The sequence below is a fragment of the Platalea leucorodia genome (assembly GCF_965183815.1).
Source record: "Platalea leucorodia genome assembly, chromosome: 1".
In the NCBI taxonomy this organism is placed as follows: Eukaryota; Metazoa; Chordata; class Aves; order Pelecaniformes; family Threskiornithidae; genus Platalea; species Platalea leucorodia.
Window position 1 is genome coordinate 122,407,312 of NC_138823.1, and position 20,012 is coordinate 122,427,323.

The window sequence follows — 20,012 nt, forward strand, 5'->3', positions numbered from 1 at the left end:
CTAAGTGGGAGTGGGCTACTTGTATATTTGCATTCTTAAACAAGTGTAACCAATTAGTGCTTGTGTGAGCACCACTGAATTAAAATCACAGAGAGAACTGTGTCTGAACACTTGCGTGTTCCCGTAGTAGGGCCTAAGTCTTGCTTATGAGGTTCTAAACTTACTATTCCACTGAAACTAAGACAAAAAAAATAATAGCATTCAGAGCTATTGTTTCAGGCTGTTTGCAAATTCTAGAGACCATCATTGCAAAATGTGCCAGTGATCATATACCTCTGCGTGCACAGATATTCACATTTTTGATAAATAAAATCTTTCAGAGCAATAATGAATAATACATACTTTCCAGAGAAAAATGTCAGACTGCCAAACCATTGTGACACAGCCAAACAAACTTTAGCTGAGATTGTGTCATCTCAACAATCAGTTGTTAAAATTGCAGAATGGTTTTAGCTGAGAATAATTTCAGCTATTACCAAATTAACCTTATGCCTTTTATCAAAGGATTTCAGAAACCAAAAGAAACAGTAATCAATCTTCCATCTGTTTTTCTAAAGCGCTTCAGCTCTGTGGCACGATTCAGAAGAAACGCAAGACTTAAAAACGTCTCGCCACTCCTTCCACTCGCTGCACCTTGCTGCTTTATTTCAGTTCAGGTTTGTTGATTGTTCCGTACGAATGCAGTTCTGATGCAGCCGAGTAATAGCGCAACCTACACCGTCGGGCTAAACGCTGTCTAAAACAAGGACCGCTCTCTCCTCTGGCATTCTCCTCCCCATAGGCCTGGCTGCACTTACGCCCTTCAGAAGACTTGAAAACGAAAATCGCAATGGGTGTTCTACTCGTAATCGTCTTAGGGACAGCTAATATTTGTTACGTCTAGAGCTCCTAATTTGCTTCTTGCATGTGAAAACAAAGTACCACCCTGAAAGCCTAGTGCTGACTACCGTCGCTGCTGCCTCTGCAGGCCCCGCTAAGCCGGCTGGCAACGATCTCCGTCTGTGGAGGGGCCAAGACTTTTGTTTGGGTTCCGCTACCCCTCCCGCTCTCCCCGTCAGCTGCCTGCGGGCACGGAGGCGTCGCTGCCCCTCCGCTGGGCAGCTGCCCGGTGCTGGGTGCCGGCCGTGCGGCGGCGTCTCACACCGCGGGAAAGGCGCTCCCGAGCGGCCGGGCACCGGCCCCGTGCCCCAGAGACGGGGCTGGCGGGGCGCGGCGGCTGCGGCGGCAGGGCCCTGCCGCGCCCAGCCCTCCCCCTGGCCGCAACCCGCGCCCCAGCCTGGCCGGCAACTCGCCGCCCTTCTTCGCGGGCGGGCTCCCCCGGCCTGCGCTGCTACCCCGGGACCGGGCCGGGGGACACGGGGCCCGCACACGGGATCGCCGTAGCCCTGCTCCAGCGCCAGGCAGGCGGCCACCTCCCCTCCCCGCCCCTCGCCCCGCCCCGCCCGGCCCCAGCCCCGCCGCGGGGATGACGCAGGCGACGGGCGGGCGGGGGGAGGGGCCCGCCATGGCTGGTGCCGCCGCTGTCGCCTTGTCCCTCGCTGCGCTGCCGGCCGCCGCCACCGCCGCCGCCGCCCCTCCGCTGCCAGCTCCCGGCCGCCGCGCCGCCGCCATGGCCGAGGAGGAGACGTCCAGCGAAGGGTGAGTGGAGCGGGCCCTGGGCGACCCTCGTCCCCCCCGCAGGTGTCCTCGGCGCGGGGAGGGAGCCTGCAGGCGCGCCCCGGCCCTTCCCTGCCGCTACAGGCTTCGCTCGCCACCCCCCCCCGCCCGCCGCTGCCGCCGCTCGCCGCAGCCCGTGCGAGCAGGCGGCCGGTGCCCGGTCCCGCGGTGGGCTCCCGCCTCCCCGGGCCGCCCGCCGCGCTCCCCGGCCCGCGGCGCCTCCGGTGCGGCCGCCCCTCTGCGGGCCCGCATCGCCTCAGCGCTGGCTCGGCGCAGAGGCGCGCTGCCTGCCATCTTCCCTGCCGCACGGGCCGCCCGCCGCGGCGGCTTCCCGCCCCGTGCGGACGCCGCCCGGCTCGGGCCGGCTGCCGGGACGGTGCCGCCCGCTCCGCGGGAGCGCCGTGCCCCTGCTGCTTCACCCCGTGCCTCCCAGCGCCCTGGTTGCTGGCCCGGCCGCTGTAACTGCACACCTACGTGCGTACGTACGCGTGTTGCTGTCGTCTTTGCTTTGTACGCGCTGTTACCATCAGCCACCCTTCCCTTGCACCCCGGAGCCCGGTATAGGCGCGCCTGTAGGTACTGCTGCCCCGTGCTTTTGTGTGCCTTTGCAACTTCACCTGTACATACAAATACCCTGCCTTCTCCTCCCATCCGTTCTATGCGTTCGCTTAGATGTAGAGCAGACAATAAGGCTTGTCAGCCTCTCTGACACTGTGTCATCATTCCTCTGTGTAATCCTTGAGATAAGTAGGAGATGAGAGCGCGCCTTTAAATTATAAACCTCTATGCTATTGCTCTGACTTTTCCCCTTTCTAGTACTGTATGCCTGCCTCATCTCCAGCTATCTCTACTAACCTTTTCTTTCCTTTCACTATGCCAAGGCATTCACACCTACCAAAATAACTCCTCTGGCTTAAATTATCCTGCCCCTGTTCTTAACATATATCCCTAATATTTGTTTGTAGCTACTTACTCACACGCTCGAGATATGACTTCATTATACATATTAGTCACTCTTCTGCCTGAAATTACATAGTTCCACACTATATGTTTTGTCTGTGTACGTTCAAATGGTTCTATAATAATCAAGTTACTAATCAGTGGTCTGCTCTTCTTCCATTCACATATTCTTTACTCATGTATGCCTTCTCATACCTTGTCTTTCAGGGTATGTTTTATTTCTCATCATACACTTCAGCTTCCAGTACAGACCTGTTCTTATACCCTTCCATTGCCCCCAAATATATTGTCTGCCCTCCTTTATCCCACTATAGAATAATACAGTCATCCCATCTCTGAGTCAGTTCACCAAACATACTTAATATGTGTGCTGGTCACTTAATCTCCCAGTTTGTTCCATCATATATCATGGTTCTAGTCCAAAAAAATACTCTATCAGAAAATATCTAGCTGTGCTCTAGTCATACATGTGCTTTATCCCCGCTGTCACTGGTGTAAATGTGCTTTGTTTGCATTGTTTACATTAATTTTTCCTGTTTCTCCATCCTTTAAATATCAGGCGGTGTATCTTATCGCTGATTGCCTGGCCCTCAAAAACTCATTTCTTGCCTTTTCTTCTCCATCTCCCTTCTCTCATAATTAAGTCTTGTGTTATTTTGAGAAATTCCACTTAAAATTCTGTAGCCACTTGCATGAAAATCATGCTGTGCATTCATGACTTCATATCAAGGATGTTACTGTTTGCGTGTTGTCATGTTATGTGTCTGTTCTGTTATCCTTCAAAACGACCTGCATTCTCAGTCTTGTTCTCTTTGTAGTCCTTTTTCCAACTTCAGGCTTTGGTATTTCATCTTACATATTTTGCTGCTCTGCCAGCTCGATCTGACCAGAACTGGACTATCCATCTTTTCCAAAATCCCTGTTATGCCTTTATCACAGCATTCTCTTTTCAAGTATAAACTTCAAAGGCTTCCCTTTGAAAGCACCATGCAGTTTCGTCTACTCCATAACTCGGTGCTCTCCTCCTTTCCTCAAACTTAAAATAGCTTTTTAAAATAATCTGCCCCTCACCCCGCCTTCTGCAACGTTACCCATTTGAAACTACGGTCCTCTTCTTGGGTCTGTGTTCTTTCTGACCCGTTCACATTCATAAAATACACATCATTTGTAACGCCCCTTGTTGATGGTTTATGGGTTTTCTAAATAAGAGTCTTAAAATAGCTCTGCCTCAGCCTGTTTTGTTTGTATGTTCATTCAGCGCATTAGCCTGAACTGTATTAGTGGTCTGGTTTGATCCCATGGAGCGCTGAGTGCTGCCGAGATGGTGCCAAGCGCCCTCGGCTTCAGTAGCCTGTCAGGATTGCAGGACCGTAACACTAGATGATCTGGACGTAGGGTTAGGAATCGCAGACTAAATTTTCAAAAGGATTACGACAGGTTCCTCATTCTGGTTTACTCAGCGGGATACCCTTTTAAAGGGGGTTGATTTTCAGGACGATGTCAGTGTCCCGCTTCTGAACAATCAGGCCATTTGATGTGAAATCTTTCAGAGTAAGCCCCCCAATTCACAAAAGACTTCTGAGAACAAAATCTCATCCTTCTTTTCCATGAATTCAGAAAGTGCATTAGCTTTGATGAAATGTTAGTGCTCCGAGTTGTTAGTGCTTTTATTGCTCTGTTTCTAACAATAGTCAAAATTAGCGTTTCTTCATCTTTCCAAGTTGAGCAAAGCTCGGTATCCAGGGGAAATTTATAACCAAGTGAAATGTGTTAAATATTTTTGGATTTAAAACTGTGGCAGTGAGAGGAAGAGTTCCAATATACCATCAAAACCCTGGATTAAATGGTTAGTGACAGGTGTCTACGAAGAATAAATATGAAGTTTATCGCTTTGAAAAAAATGGTGTGACTCAACTTGTTATGCAACGTGCTCAGTTTATTGAAATCTGGTAACTGTGTGAGTGTGGTGAAAACAGAGTCGCTCAGTTACTTTCTAGAAGATCTCAGCTGAAAGATACTCATGATATTGTCCTAACTTTGAATGAGAAGATTAACTAAACAAATGTTTTGGCTTTCATCGTAGAAGGGATTGCTTGGTTAACATGTGATCTGCTAAAGATTTCCAAACCTCTTCGCAGCTTCGGACCTTCTCTGCGTAGGTTTTAGATGTAGGCTTTTGCCTGTGAGGCAAACAGCCTAGTGTAAGCCTTTTGCCAGTATTGAATTCACTTATACTCACTCTGGATTCAGCAGGACTGCTTATGGCTTGTGATATAACTAGTCATAGCAGCTACTAAATATATGTATAAATACAGAAAACCCAAACCAGAATGCTGGGTTTTTCCCCCTCTGAGATAAGTGGAATAGCTTTCTTTAAAACAAAATTTTTAAGGGATCTGCCTTTATGAGCCTACATCAAATTGCTTGTGAGTAGCCTGTAGTCTCACAAAATAATGGCTTGGAGTAATAGGTAAAAAAATACACTGAAACACTGGTAATCACAATTATTTTTGTATTATCCTTCAAGCTTGTTTGTATTACAGAATTCTTTTTATAATTTTGAAGTGAGCCGTTTTATTAATACAAGAGGAATAGTTTATTAGGCTTACGTCTGCCTGTTAGTAGGATGGTTCACAGGGATATCATAGTGGTACGTTAAAGCATCATATTACAGCATGAAGGGACACTCTCAACTCAAAATTTTTGCTTGCTTTTTTGCTTCTTACATCATCTGGGTTTTAAAGCAAACTGAGTGGGTAGACTGGTGAAAGCAGGGTCCTGCTTACTTTTCTTTGTGAAAGGAGACTATTTCTAAGGGCCTTTCCTATAGCACAGGCGACAGACAGCAAGTCTGGGACCTGCAACTTTCATTTTTAAAGAGCGAGTGAGACGTAAGTGCAGTGTGGTAAGCACGTGTGGGAAAACGTTAAAGGACGTTTCCTTCCTCTTTTCTGATTTTGTCTTTTTCACTGGCAGGGTTGTGTCAGTCGTAGCTTTGGTGCTTAATGCCCTCTGAGTTCCATTTGTGTGCTCATCTGAAAATACGTGTATGAGCAGGTTTTCAGGCATCTACAGGATTGTTTCAAACAGTTTTCCTGTCCTTGTATGAATTTGGGAAGGGAAAGTCTGTGGTGATCACGAAGATCTCTCTTCTCCCTCAACATAGACTCAAGGGAGAGAGGGAAAGATGTTAAAATATAATAGGGGGGCTATCTTCTCATTCCAGTGGCAGAAGAAGGATGGTCATGGCAGTGTGGTTTTTGGCCCTGTCCCTGGACAAGGAAGAATCTCATCTAAAAGCCCCCATGAGAGGTTTGATTAAACACGATAGGAGATAGAACAGTAATATTCAGCTTTTCCCAGCTGGCAACTGTAGGCAAACATTATGGAAAAAGGTTAAAAAAATGCAGTGAGTATATAAAAGTAGATGATCTATTCAGCTCTTTTTACTTGGTTTTGACTACTCTTTGGATTCCCTTGCTTATGAGTATTCTTTGACTTAGGCTTAGCGCAGAGATTCAGAGAAGAGTTTCCTATTTGTTAATGTTTTTCATTTGCTTCACCCATTTCACACCAGTCCTCCATGGTTATGCATGATGTACTTACCTTTGTGAAGGGCATTTTTAGATTTCAGGTAGACCCATTTATACATTTACCTACCGCTTTCCAAGCTCCCTCAGCTTAGCAGGAAATAGATGACAGAATTGCTGGCAAGGAGTCGCCGAAGGACCACAGCCTTGGTCAAGATCTGTTCACGAGGTGACAGTGAGGCCCCTGGACTTTCTTTCACAGTTTAAAACAAACCAAGTAAAATTAGGGCATCCCATACATGTATAATTCAGCAAATATATTTGTGATTTTTCAGGTAATTCTCTAGTTCTTTTTAGTTCTTTATGGTTTGTAAGGGAGGTTGCCTTAGGAGACATCATCTAGAGGTTTGAATGCCACAGGCTGGACATGTCTAGGCTGAGAGGTTTTCTCCTCTGCTCTTTCTGAAACTTGTTCTTATATTAGACAATAGGAGGAAGGGCCGCACCGACGAGCTCCAGCGAGCTGTGGAAGGTCTCCCTTTCTCTTCGAGTGGCAGAGCATCCTCAGTTGCTCCTTTCCAGTGGCCTGTGGAAACACTGGTTGCCGCCTTCAGTGAAGCAGCATTCAAGTGCGTGTTTTCCACTGCCATCACTGGTCATGCAGGTGATCCCATGCTATGTGTGCTTCACACTTCATGTATGCAGTAGATGGACGTAAATTTTTACGGACACCGTCACTAGAGGATAGACGCTTTCAGTGTCTGGCCTGAAGGTTTCCACTGCCTTCCGTGGAAGATCCCGCTCTTCTTCAGTGATTACCTGGTCAAGTCATCTGCTGTGACAGAAATCCCCTATTAAAAAAAAAAAAAAATCTGACTAGATTTATCAGCCATCCAGCTCAAGTCTTTAAAGAAAAATATGAGAAGCAGAGGGAGGAAGATAGTAATTATGTAGTAGCTTTTAATTTACATTTAGGATGTTACTGGTGGCGGGGTAAAGCAGGTTAAAGAGGCAGCATTAGATAGTCTGCTACTAATTGTGTGGCTCAAGTGGAAACTTTCCAAGTATCAAGCAAAGTGTCAACTCTACTACAAAAGTTGTCAAAGTAGGATTAGGGTACCTGTGAGCGAGAGGGGTTGTAGCCCTAGTGGAAATTAAAATGCAGTCATAAATCCAGAGGGGCGACTAGCTGTGGGGTTGCCATAGTGTTGGTGACTATGGGTCATTGGAGAATGCAAACTGTAGCCAGTATTACACGCATTTGGGTATATTCAGGTTTTTTTAGAGCCTGCTAGGGGGTTGGTAGGCCCAGTTAGAGACCTACCCCTCCAAAAGGGACAGTGTCTGTGCCAGGAGGATCTCTGACTTTTCAGAACTTTTATGCAAGAATCTGAACAACTTTCCCAACTGGTAAATTATTAAAACATCTTTTCTCCTCTTCTCTCTTGAATAGTGGTTTATTAAGATTGCTTGTTGAGGAAATTTTGATTCTCGTGTTTCATAACGTTTGAGTATTTACTTGCAAATCTGACATTCTTTCAGGATAGGTTTTTGTACATGACTTGTATTGACAGCCAGAGAGAAGAGGGCATGGGAGAAAAGGTGAGCGTTTGCATTTGCATTGGCTCTGAAAGATCCAGATGAGAAGCTGCACAGCAGGAGAGAGGTCAGTGGAGAAGAGAGATTTGTTAGTCAGTGAAGCTGTGTAAGGGAATGAGGTCAGTCTGGAATAAGGTTAAGAGGGTAAAAGAGGAGGATTTTAAGTGACACCGAGAAGACATGGTGAGGAATGGCGGAGGAGGAAGGTGCTCTGAATGAGTTACAATACAAAACTCCAGATCATAGGAGACTACAGAAAGGAGGGGAAGATACAGGCATAAAAATGCGTTCTGTAATAAAAGGTGCAATAGCACCTATTGCCATTGAGAAAGTCCACTCATATTGAAGTGAGGAAGAGAAGGTTATTGCAATGAGGAAAAAACAGAAATGGGGTGGGTTAGTGCTAGCAGACTATTGTAGAATTTTTTTTTTTTATTACATGTATTAAGTGTCGTACTGACACTAAAGGCTTATTAATTGTATCGTACCTTTCTGTAAGGGGATGTTTGATGCAATGGCTTTTTAGACCCATTTAACTTTTTATCTATTTTTAAGACTACTTAGACTTCCTTGACATCTAAAGCATTTGTAGTGTAGGCATGTACACAAAACAGTCTGTTACGAAAAAGGCTATGCACTTCTTAGGTTTTCCAAGAAGTGGAAGTGAGGCTAGGTAGCCCAAAACGTTGAACAACAGTTCTTGAAGTTTGATGTAGGTAACTGTTAGTTGCTGTGGGTGACTATGATAAAGGAACACAACGTAGAAGCTGTTCTAATGATCTGCAGTGAAACAACCCATCTTCAGTGTGTATTCACACTCCAGTATGAGTGGGGTTTGTATACAGTGTGTTTGGAGCTAAGGGAAATAATCATGCTTTAGATAGTCTTTTATCTGTGTTTTTATATGGCTCCTTATGGAAAAATGAAAACATTCATCTCCTATTTAAGTTGTGATCTAAATTATGCATAATACACTATGGAATATAAGCAAAAGATAAGGAGGGTAGACTGTGGATAGGCAATGGTGCAGATTTGTGAGAGGTGCCTGTTACATGTGTGTTTTGTTCTTGTCCTGTTTGATGGAACTCAGGGACAGTCTGAAATGCAGGCCTCTGTCATGATAGGTGTGGGAAGGCTGACAAATAAGGTTTAAGCAAGGTTGAGGTTATGCGATATCTGAAGGGCAGCAGGAGTGCATTGGTGGGTGGATGACTAAAATGAAAGTGGTAGAAACTTGGGTAACATCTGAAGGGCACCAAGAGGAAATTTTCATTTTCTTTGTTTTAATTATGCTTTTCTTCACAAATCGTTAATGCAATGTGGTGTTTGTAAAAACACTTAGCAGCTGTGGCAATGCCAAGTTCTATCAGATGTGAGTTACTGTGGAGGAGGCAGAGGGATGTAGGTCCTCAGTGGTACCTAACCTGTGTGTTACACATGTGATCCCTGTCACAAGGTTGAGTAGTTTTAGTGGGACTGTGCGGCTCCCCCCTTTTGTCTGCATCTTTATTCTGTGTTCTTCCATACCCAGTCTATAGTTGCTAATACGATTTTTCTCCAGATGGTGTTTGATTTTAGCTTTTAAATCAAAATATAAAATAATGGGTCCTTAGAAGAGATGGAAGGAAATTAACCAAGGGCTTGCTTAGCTGGTTACTGTTAGCAGTTAGTGGACCGTAAAGTTTTTAAGGGGAAATGCCTCTATGTTAGAGAGTAAGTTAGGGAGGAGCAGTGTTTCTGAAAGCTTGTTAGAATTAATTAGTTCTCTGTAGTATATTTGTGGCCTGACTTTAACCTGACTGTGGAGAAGACTTTGTGACGTTTCGAAGGACGGTAGGACACTGCCCTTGTTTGGAGATGTGGAACCTATATAGCAGTGAACAGTTACAGGAATAAGTAATAGCTGTATGACCCCATGCATGGTTTCTTCATTATTGCACACATGCTTAATGGTTTCTTGCATTGGGTGCTAACACAGCTACTTTGTAAGCAGTATGAGCGTTACAGGTTGCAGGCTTGGGTGGCAGTCCATGAATAAACTTCATTCTTGTGGTATGTAGTGAAAAAGCACATGCCCTGAAACGGACACCTTTGGGTATAGCTAGAAAGCGGATGGAAGAAATGACAAAAACGTATAAAAAAGGATACATGTGGATTAAAAAAAATGAAAGGCAATACTAGGAGACAGAGAAGAAAACGAGGAGGGGACCGCAATGATGCAAGGTACACAGCAAGGCATACCTGTGGCCGAGGTTCAGCATGGGAGGGAGCAAAATTGTAGATCCTCTCCACTGCCTGAATGCTCAGGTTGCTCAGATGAATTGAAATAACACGGGAAACCTCAATATCACTAAAATAGCCAGAAAATGCTCATTGGTTATGGATTCATATTCATTATTTACATTCTCAGGTTAATTTTGATAAGTGATAGTCCTGTGTAGCACTGTTAATATAAATACAGACAGTAATAAAATTTGCTTCTGAATTTTTACATTAAGTCTGAAGTTGAATATTCTGAATACAGAGTTCAAAATGCAGTACGTACATGAAGAATGCATTGTTTTTACCTCTGACCTAGTGTGGCAATATTCTGCAATAACCTATCATGGCCTTTTTGTTGGAATGGGGCTGATGTACATTACACTTCCTAGAAATATTATGCAGAGGTTTTCAAAACAGTCTATTTTAATGTTACTGAAGTATCCAAGAGTTTCACAACATCTTGGAACATCTTGGCTCGAAACTCATCTAAACAGAACTTTATAGGCAGGGTTATAAGGTCATCTGGGGAAAAAATTTGTTTCCTTTTTAACCCATTCACAGCAATTTCATATATTTTTTTTGTTGTCACCTCATGAAAATGGTACACAGACATTTGTTAAAGGATTGAGGTTTTCTGTTCCCATGCCATATTCCTAATTCTTGCTTCTGGGTCTTGCCTCTTTAGTATGCTCCTCAGGGTCTTTCCCTGAGGATTACAACATTTTTGGTCTTTTGATGCATTATGAGGTGGAACATGGAATATTTTTCTTCCGATGTTTGTCTGCAACTGCCGGAGCCTAATTTTTGTCCTAGGAACATCTTATTCAAATTTTTGTTGTGGTTACTACATCTGACTTCTACTGTACATTCAGAAGCTCTGTCCCTGGATATACAGCCTTTGCAATAACAGTTACCTTACATAGATTGTGTATGCTTGAATGATTCTGACTGTATTCATTATTCTCAAAAAACCGAAGTGCTAAAGAACATGCTGCACTTTGGGGATGGGAATGAAGGACTACAAGGACTCCTAAAATTGGTTATGCTCTTAAAGTTGTCATGAAATCATATCCTGAGCCTTGTTCCTGAGACATCCCTGCCCAGTTAAATCCAGACTGACTGAGGTCATGATTATATGTTACTGTCTGTCAGTGGCAGCTGTGACTTAAAAGCTTGCTGTCCTCCACCTTGCCTCGCTAGTCTTTTTTTCCACCTTGTTAGCCCATAGGTCTGCTGGTTAACTGTTTGGCTTCTCTGTAGCTGGGTCTCCATAATTATCTGGTTTAAAACATAGTTTCTTTTAAAGCGGAATCATTTCACAAATCTGATAGGGCAGCCACAAAATAGGTGATTTGGCAAAATAAGCTTTTAGATCTGATCTGATCTGCTGGTAGCGAGGATGGCCTGAGATTCAGGCATTACGTCACCCAGTTTACTGCATACTGACACCAGCAGGAATAAAAATGCAGAAACAGGGTGCTTTTCAGAGTTGGACTAACACACGGACTTCTCTGTGTGTTTTATCTTTCTCGTTTTAAAAATTGGCTTCCCTTGACTTAACAGACTAACACTGAATATTAACTGCAGTCAACTCCTTCTGTCAAAGGTTTAAGTCTAATATATATTTATTTGCTGCATGTTGTTCTCAGTTTCATGCAGAGCGTGTTGCTTTCACATGATAAACATATTTTTCTAATTTCTTAAGCTTTCCAAATTTAATTAGGAAACTTGAGTCCTCTTTCATGCTAATCAGTAATGCATTCTGTCATTTTCAATTAAATATGCTTTGCTTTATAGTTCTTACTTCATTTTATAATTAATAAAATCTCACAGTTATATTCTTGTATATTATTTGAGCAGAAGGAGCATTTATCTTGGTCTTGAAGAATGTATTTTATTTACTTCTTTACATTAAAACTTTCTCCACCCCAACTTTCCCTCTCATAGCAAGATTTCTGCTTTAAACTAGTACCAAGTTTGAATGTGTAATTTTCTTGGATTTTAAATGATTGCAGTTGTTGAAATGCTAAAGAGACTGCTGGCTTGCCTGAAACCATATAGGAGAACTTGAACCTGTTCATAAAATGAAATCCACAATGATTAAGCGACATCCTAATTTTACTGGTCCGACCTTATCACTATTAGTCATTTAATATTGTGTTACCAGACAGAAAAATGTTATCAGATTTGATTCAGAGATATGCAGTTCCAATACATCATAATTTTAAAACTTCCTTCAGTTGAAAATAGTTGCCGCTTCTGTATCTCCTCAAGTTTACTTTTCAATTTACTGGAATTTTAGAAACATGTTTTCTTGTTCTTTCACACACTAGTTTGAAATAGGTTTGTTGCATTTTTCTCCAAAGTATTTTTTTTCCCCCACTGATTTGTTTAACAATCTGCATTCAAGAGAAATTCTCCTGGGAGTGAATAGAGAACGAGATGGAACTTGGATATAGTGAATGCTGGAAAGAAAAATATTTTTCTTTACTTAAAAAGTAGTTTTTTTGTGATGATAGTGTTGCTGGTAAATGTTAATAAGGAAGCATTAATTCTTGCCATAATCAGTCATGTAAATAGCACTCAGTATTCTGGTGTTGCAGGCCATTAAATTAATGAAATGGGAAAGAAAAAGTTTACTATAACTTAATTCTATCTTGGACATAAATTAGCCAGATGTAAACCTGCTACTTTTCTCTGACATTTTGACACACAAAGTCCTATTTGATTGTGTCATCCTTGACTGTTTCTTTTGCTTTGTATTGTTTCAGGTAACCTGTAAACTTGAAGTTTAATAACCAAAAAGAGAATTTGCTCTGAAAACTTGGTGGTGTTGACAATGGAAGAAACCACATCCTACTTACCTCTTAGGCTTTGTGTAGACTACTGCTGATGCTGAGGGAAATGTAGAAAACATTCAGTAAACAGACTCATTTCCAATGTTCCTCTTAAAAAAAAAGGGGGGAGGGAGATAATGAAAAGGGTAAAAGGGTATCTCTAGTTATTTCACTTAAGCATCCATCCATACAAAATCCTATGTTAGCTATAGAGTGTTCTTAGGGTGTTATAGTAGAAGTTTTACTCTTAAAATTGGCACTTTGCCCTAAATTTGATATGTTGACCTCTTGCCCCATTAAGAATACCTGGTGCTCCTTTTCACTCCTGTTTTCCCCATTCTTAGTATTTCTATAACAATTGAAGGGTCTGAGTGAGTTGCTTTTACCTGCAGGTAGTTGCTCCTTTCTTTTAATTATCAACCTCTTTTAGAGTGTTGCTTATGGACTAATGATAATATTTAAGTATTTAGCGTTTGTTTTGGTAAAACACTGGGCACTCTAACCTCAATTCAACAGAACACTTAAATATATGACTAGTTTCATTGAAGTACAATGCTTAAGTGTTTTTATGCGATGGAGTTACGTGAGGCCTTAGAAGAGTAAGCCTTATGATGCTTATTGTATTTAGATTTCAACACACTGGCAGTTCTGAATTCCTTTGCAAGCCCAGTACTTCAAAACTACTTTATGCAGAACCAAGATGGGAGAGTCTGAGCTGTCTTTCCATTAGCTTACCCTTGTTTTTCTCTTATAATGCAAGATTCTCTTAATTTGGGACTAGCTCGAGTTGATGGGTGTTCATAACCACCATGCCAGCTGGATAGCCCTGAAAATCACAATTCCATTCCTCTTGGTGCTGGGCAGAAACAGTACAACAAATTCTCTGCATTAATTTGATTTTGTTTTCTTCCTTGTAAATAGCTGGAATTAATTCTGAGAGTCAGGAGAGGAGAAGGTTAGGGTTTTTGAAAGATCAGCTTGATTCTAATAAGATTTAAGGGTAAAGGGTAAAGCTTGAAATGGTTTACCAGTGAGTTCATTCAGTGTTTCAGCTTTTTAAGTTTTTGAGCTTCTTCCCTAGCTAAAACCTTGGTAGCTTGCCACATTATCTTCACAAATTCAATTAAAAATAATAAACATGTTCATTTGCTGAGAGCAAGACAAAAACAGATACGCAGCTCTGTTGCTCGTGCATTCAGTTACATTCCCGTAATCCTTTGCTCGTGCATTATTGTGTAGTTGTTGTATACCCTGAGCACTCGCTTCCCTACTGATGTCATTTTTAAGTCCAAATAATCTTCACGACAGGAAAGTCTACTCCTCCACACTTCGGTCACTGATGCATGTTTCAGCACCTGTTTCTTGGTCTATATTGGGAGTTTTGGTTACCTTACTAACTTCAAAATTCTTAGTGAAAAGCCGATTTTTATATTCAGTATTGTAGAAAGATCTCTGCATGTCCTGTCTCGGTGGGTCAGCAATTTTTGACAAATCATCATGTAGCAAATGGCATTGCTTTCATTTACTCTGAGTTAGTGGAGTTCTGTTGCTTACAGGTTTTTCCTTTTGCTTTTTGGCCACACAGGCTTTGCATAGATTATTACAGCTAGCTCTACAATGGTGGTGTACATAGGAAAATAACCCCTGTTGAATGATGTTAAGCTTAATACTTCTTGTAAGCTATGCATTCATATAACTCTAATGTGAGTAAGTAAATTGTAAGCTCGAAAAGTGAGTGAATGAGCTCCATGTATGTACATTTATATCCCCTAATAGAGTTATAAGAAACTTCTGCTCAACATTCGTTGAACATCTTTATGGTAGAGCTTCATTTTTAAAATCCACGCTACAAGCCAGAAATCAGACAGACTATTTGGCTGTTTGAGTGCATGCCTCAGTGTTACAATAGATGTTTTCAATTCTTCAGTATTATTTAAGCTTTCATGAGCTTTTTGTGGAGTATGTCGAATTCGTAACTGGCTACAGATCCATCAGTTGTCTTACGCGTAGTCAATTCTCACCAAGCTAAATAGGATTGATCTAGCTGACAGAATGGTAGTATCTGAGTTACCTATTCGCCACATTCTTCACCCAGTTTGACCTGATTAGTGGAGGTGGATGGGTGGGTCAGGTTCACTATGTCTCTGCCTCAACTTGATCCTCAGTTCTTTTGAAGGTTACCCTCGCACAATTTAAGCTGTGCTGTGACAGCAAGTTCTTGATTCAAGTTAACATTCAAGCAGCTAAGGAAAATAAGTATTATCCTTAGTTACATTTTACACACTATGCAATTATTCTTTACTCCTTAGAGGTCTAAATATAGTAATCATTATTTATTTTTAAATAATTATTTTTTAATTATTTTTTTTTTTAATTTATTTTTAGCCTTTCTTATGCTTGGACCCAGGAAAATGGGACATTTGCTCTAACCAGCCAATGTGTTAGGTCCTGGCTGGCGGCTTGGCCCCTGCGCACAGCGGTTGCAGCTCCACATTGTCAGATGTCTGTGCCTGCGTCCCTTTTGTTTTCATTATTTATTGCTGTATTTGGTCGTCAGCATAGGCTGCTGACGGTCTCACTAATCTTCTAGCCTCACGCTAATCACCCTGACTTTCTCCATATCTAAGGCCATTCTGTGGGTGTCTCTGGGGCTTTTCCTTACCTTCTGGTCTCCTGCCCCAGGCGTGTTAGAAGAAGTGCCGAGGTGTGTTGGCAGAGAGGGTGACTTCTCTGAAGGCCTGGCAGGTCAGCAGCCCCCCGCCTGCTGGCCTCTGATTTTTCCAGCCTCTGGCACTCCATGCTTTTTCAGGTGGCTGTGAAAAGTGTAACTGACCCCAAATAGGAGATGCAAGGAAGCATCCTATGGCATCGTCCGCCCTACTGATTATTGCTTATTTTAGTATGGATATGCACGCTGTTTTATGTTATTGCATGGCCACAAACGAATATCTACAAGTTAAATTCCACTAGTTACGTGCCTTGGTAATTTGACGTGTAACGCCCATACGTACAATGAGTATAAAAATCATAGAAATTTGGGCTGTCGGTTGCTAGATTTATTTCACAGTTTTTGATACGGCAAGCAGCTAAGCCCAGTGGATTTCTTCACTCCTCAAAATACAAGATTCCGCTGCTGAGTTTTCTGTTTGTAAAAAGAAGAATGGAAACAGAGTGTCTGGGAAGCGGTAGGTGATGAGAGCAGAGTGAGGTCTGCCTCTTCTGGCAGTGGGTAGCTCACTTACAATGCAAAACTACTGCTGAAGTCTTTAGTTTTCTTTCATATCTTATCTCCATTGCTGGTGAGCACACTGTCTTGAAAGGCCCGTTGCTGCTTTTTTGACATTACATAGCTCTTTTAACTTTATATCAGAAATAAAAATGATAGGCCATGTAAGCAATTGATATTCTTGTGTGCATTCAGAAGACACATTTAGCACAGATGTACAAAAGAAATGATACAGCCACACTCTGGTCTTCCAAAGCTATCAGAGAAATGATTCAAATAGATTTAATAGTTGATTTTTCTCCACATGTGGTAAATCATTTTTGGAAGGGGGGGAACCAAAGGATTAAATCTTGAATATAGGTAACTAAATATTTTCTTTCTAAAATAGCTGTTCTAGAAAGTGATCACTTTTTTGACAGAAAGCCTTCTTCTCTTGCTCTTTTAGTTCAGCAAGTACAGAACAACTGAATTGCAAACATAATTTTTATTTTAAGCATTTCAGCTTACTGATTGTATTTGTCAAGCTATACGTGTATGTGATGTCTCTTCTGAATGAAAATCTCAGTATTTATAAACAGTGCTGATAACATAGATGCTCACTCTTTCTTTTGTTAGTTAAAACTTTCCCATTTGGATACAATTTTCTAAATATTTTTCCTTAGTATCCAGGTGTTTCCCTAAGACTGGGAAATAAAATCCTGGGACTGTGAACTGTAGTTTTCATTTTTATTTCATGTGGTCATATCTCTGCACTGTCTTCATGTTGACATGTTGCAGCTATAAATTTCTGGTAAAAACAAACAAACAAACAAAAAAACCCAACAACACAAAACTTTAAAGAAGTTTCTTTGCTAAATCAGTGGTTTTGCCAAGAAGAAACATTTCATATAGTTTTGGCTTGGGGGAAATAGTGACTGGATTTTGTGCTTCTGAATGAAAATGCCTGGTTGAGCATGTAACTAGCAGAAAGTTTGGCTTAGAAAGGTGGTGACATAGCTATTGTTTAATAATTTACCAGAGTAATTCATAACACTGGACACAATTAGCGATATTGTTAAACTCAGATTTCACAGTTCTTTCCTGCTGAAATTGCTTTTGGCTGATGCCAGCTTTAACCTCCTAAAAATCTTACTTTTAAATAAATGCGTAGATTAATGTGGAAGCAAAACACTTGGATGCTCATTCCTGTAAGATGCTGAGTTCCTCCTTCATTTCTTAGATTGCATGAGGACATGGCATGGAAGGACACACAACCGTCCCTTCCCAGTCCCTCAGTACACCATTGTAACGATTCCCACGGTCTGGTGGTTTAGGAAGGTTATTTACAGAACAACCAGACATCAGTGTGTTTCTCAGAGGAGTAAATAATACTTAATAACAGTGGGCAGGGGTGATTGGATGATTAATCCTTTTTGATCCAGTATGGTTTTGGTTTTTTTTTTTCTTGATATCCCCTAGTATGTTTCTATGAATCTGAACAGTGCTGCTTGTGATTGCATTGTGCATCCCCAGAAAACCTTCCATGTTGTATCATAAACTTAAGTAGCTATGCCGCTGGAGTAGCTCAGCCCCCTGAAAAGGTGGAGAGAAGGTCCTTTGGATAAAGAACTTGGGGCGCCAGATCTGTGATTTGTTATCGATGTGTTGTGTACATTCTGAAAAATTGGACATTAGTAACCTTATAGTCTTTTAACATTAGTTGTTGTACCACTGATAATCGCAGCGTTCAGTCCTGAAAAATACTATAACTGTCTGGAAAGCAGTTCAGTGTAGGAAAAAAGTGCTAAAGAAAGTTAGTTAATTGTGAATTTGGTGACCTTATCCTGTTCCCTATGTGGAAGGGTCTGGGGTCCTACAGTAGCAGCCTTTGCACTGATAGTCTGAGCCACTTCAAAAAGAGGTGAGAGAGGGGAAAAAAGAGGATTCCATCTTGAAAACAAGGGATAAATTAGTACTCAGGAAGAGCCGTACCCAATTGCCGCGTCCTTTGAAGCACTGTCAGTGAGGCAATGCTGCTAGCTGAGTCATTCCCCCTGCTCTCATGGTCAAGCTAGTACTACCAAGATAGTAACTGACAGCTGGAAAAGCAGCTTCTGTTGGGGAAATTGAAATTGCTGTTTTGTTTTCCTCTGGGACTTTCTTCCTGAGTTGATAATGAAGGCCCTAGGTTTTTGCTTTGCTGGTACAAACCTGCTTATTTTTCACTTTTTAAATTTATCTAGTGTATGAATCAGTTCAGGTTAGGCTGGCAAGCACACGATTTATTGCTCTTTTGTAAATAGTAGGTTCATGCACGGTAATGTGTGTGTGCAGGCAGACTTCCAAGAGTACTTGAGAGGCGGCTGGAAACCCCAGTGATAGATCCTGCCAGGCTTGTCGGGTCGGCGTGAGGGCTGATGTCTCCAGGTTCTCAGAAGCAGCCTGCTCTGACGGAGACAGATCAGTACACTCTGATAAGGAACACGCAGTGGAGAAACAGCGAGCCGTTTGAAGAACGCCCCTGATCATGACACCACTTTATAAAAGTCAGGAGAAGGTGAATTCCCTCCCACTGCACACTCCTGTCCTGCGTGGCCTGTAATTTACATGGGTTCTTTTATGAAGAGCAGCAGAAGAAATGTCTTCAAAGCATCAAATGGTGCAAAAAATTACCATCTTGCTCAAGAAGTTTTTATTCTGTATTGCTGTTGTAGGTTAGGATGGTTATTCAGCTGGCTTCCTGCCTGGTGTCCCACATCACTGCTACACCTTAAAGAGGCTGAGGACAAAATGCTAAAATGTAAGTCTTCAGTTTTTAAATAAGATTTATAGATATAGCTAGGTTTTCTATAAATTTACATTAAATATAGTGAAATAAGTTTTTAAATATGGCTTTTAGGCTGTGATGAAATGAACAGGTTTAGAAATAGATTTTCATTGTTCCCTTATTTAGATATTTGATTGTAGGCTCTCTCCTTTGAAAGGGAGCTCAGTGGGTTCCATAGAATGTACTTCATATTTTATCAGGCATGTCTAGCAACATCATTTTTTCCTACTCTTTTTTCAGGTATTGCAAGCACATACAGTAAACGCTACGTGTATATATCTAATGGAAATAAAATATGGACACTGACATTCTCTCCGGACCTTTCGCGTAAAACTCCACTTGTTCTCCTGCATGGGTTTGGAGGAGGTGTTGGAATGTGGGCTCTCAATTTTGAAGATCTCTGTGAGAACAGGACCGTTCATGCTCTCGACCTTTTGGGATTTGGACGTAGCAGTAGACCACACTTTGACACTGATGCTCAGGAAGCGGAAAATCAGTTTGTGGAATCCATAGAAGAATGGAGAAAGGAGGTGGGGCTAGAAAAAATGATTTTACTTGGACACAACCTAGGTGGATTCCTGGCTGCTGCTTACTCACTGAAATACCCATCAAGGTATGTGAAAATAAAGGAAAGAAGGAATTCCTTTTCTGTATTTGACTAGTGATTTTAACACAGATTTTATTTCATCAGGCTCTTTATGGATTATCTTTAAATAAATGACTGTTGATTTAAAGAAACTTGATGTTGAATTTTAAGCCCGAAGTATTAATTGTATGGTTTGTTTCCAGGTGAATAGAAATAAGTAGATATGGTAAACATGCTTTTCTGTATACTTTTCTGTACCTCTTTGTTTTCGTTCAGTACCCACTTGCCATGTTATAAGGCAAAATAGCAAAGATCACATTTATGAGTGAACGTTTTCTGACATCTCTGATCAAACATAGGTTTGTGAAGGGAAAATAGGCCTGTTCCTGCCAAACTTCCCATTATTATGGATAATATTGAAACTTCTGAATGTAATTCCCCTAGGTAATTTATGCCTATATGCTAGCAGTCAGCATGGTGCCAGCATGATGATGTAAAAATGATTTTAGTGACTGACTGATTTAAATTGTCTCTATGCCACTTCATATTT

At 41.8% G+C, this 20,012-nt stretch overlaps 1 protein-coding gene across 3 annotated transcripts in view; it reads left to right on the forward strand.

The window, feature by feature from the left end:
• Positions 1-1,504: 1,504 nt before the first annotated feature.
• ABHD5 (abhydrolase domain containing 5, lysophosphatidic acid acyltransferase) overlaps positions 1,505-20,012 on the forward strand; it is a gene marked incomplete at its 5' end in the record, with an annotated part of 30,903 nt that continues 12,395 nt past the window's right edge. The window contains 3 exons of one of the 3 annotated variants that reach the window (XM_082321340.1): positions 1,505-1,638; positions 18,764-18,849; positions 19,117-19,489. In XM_082321340.1, coding sequence (XP_082177466.1) covers positions 1,505-1,638; positions 18,764-18,849; positions 19,117-19,489 — 593 coding nt within the window. Of the gene's footprint in view, positions 1,639-6,731; positions 6,811-18,516; positions 18,607-18,763; positions 18,850-19,116; positions 19,490-20,012 lie in introns of those variants that run through there. The other 2 variants (XM_082321341.1, XM_082321342.1) reach the window with 2 other exon arrangements.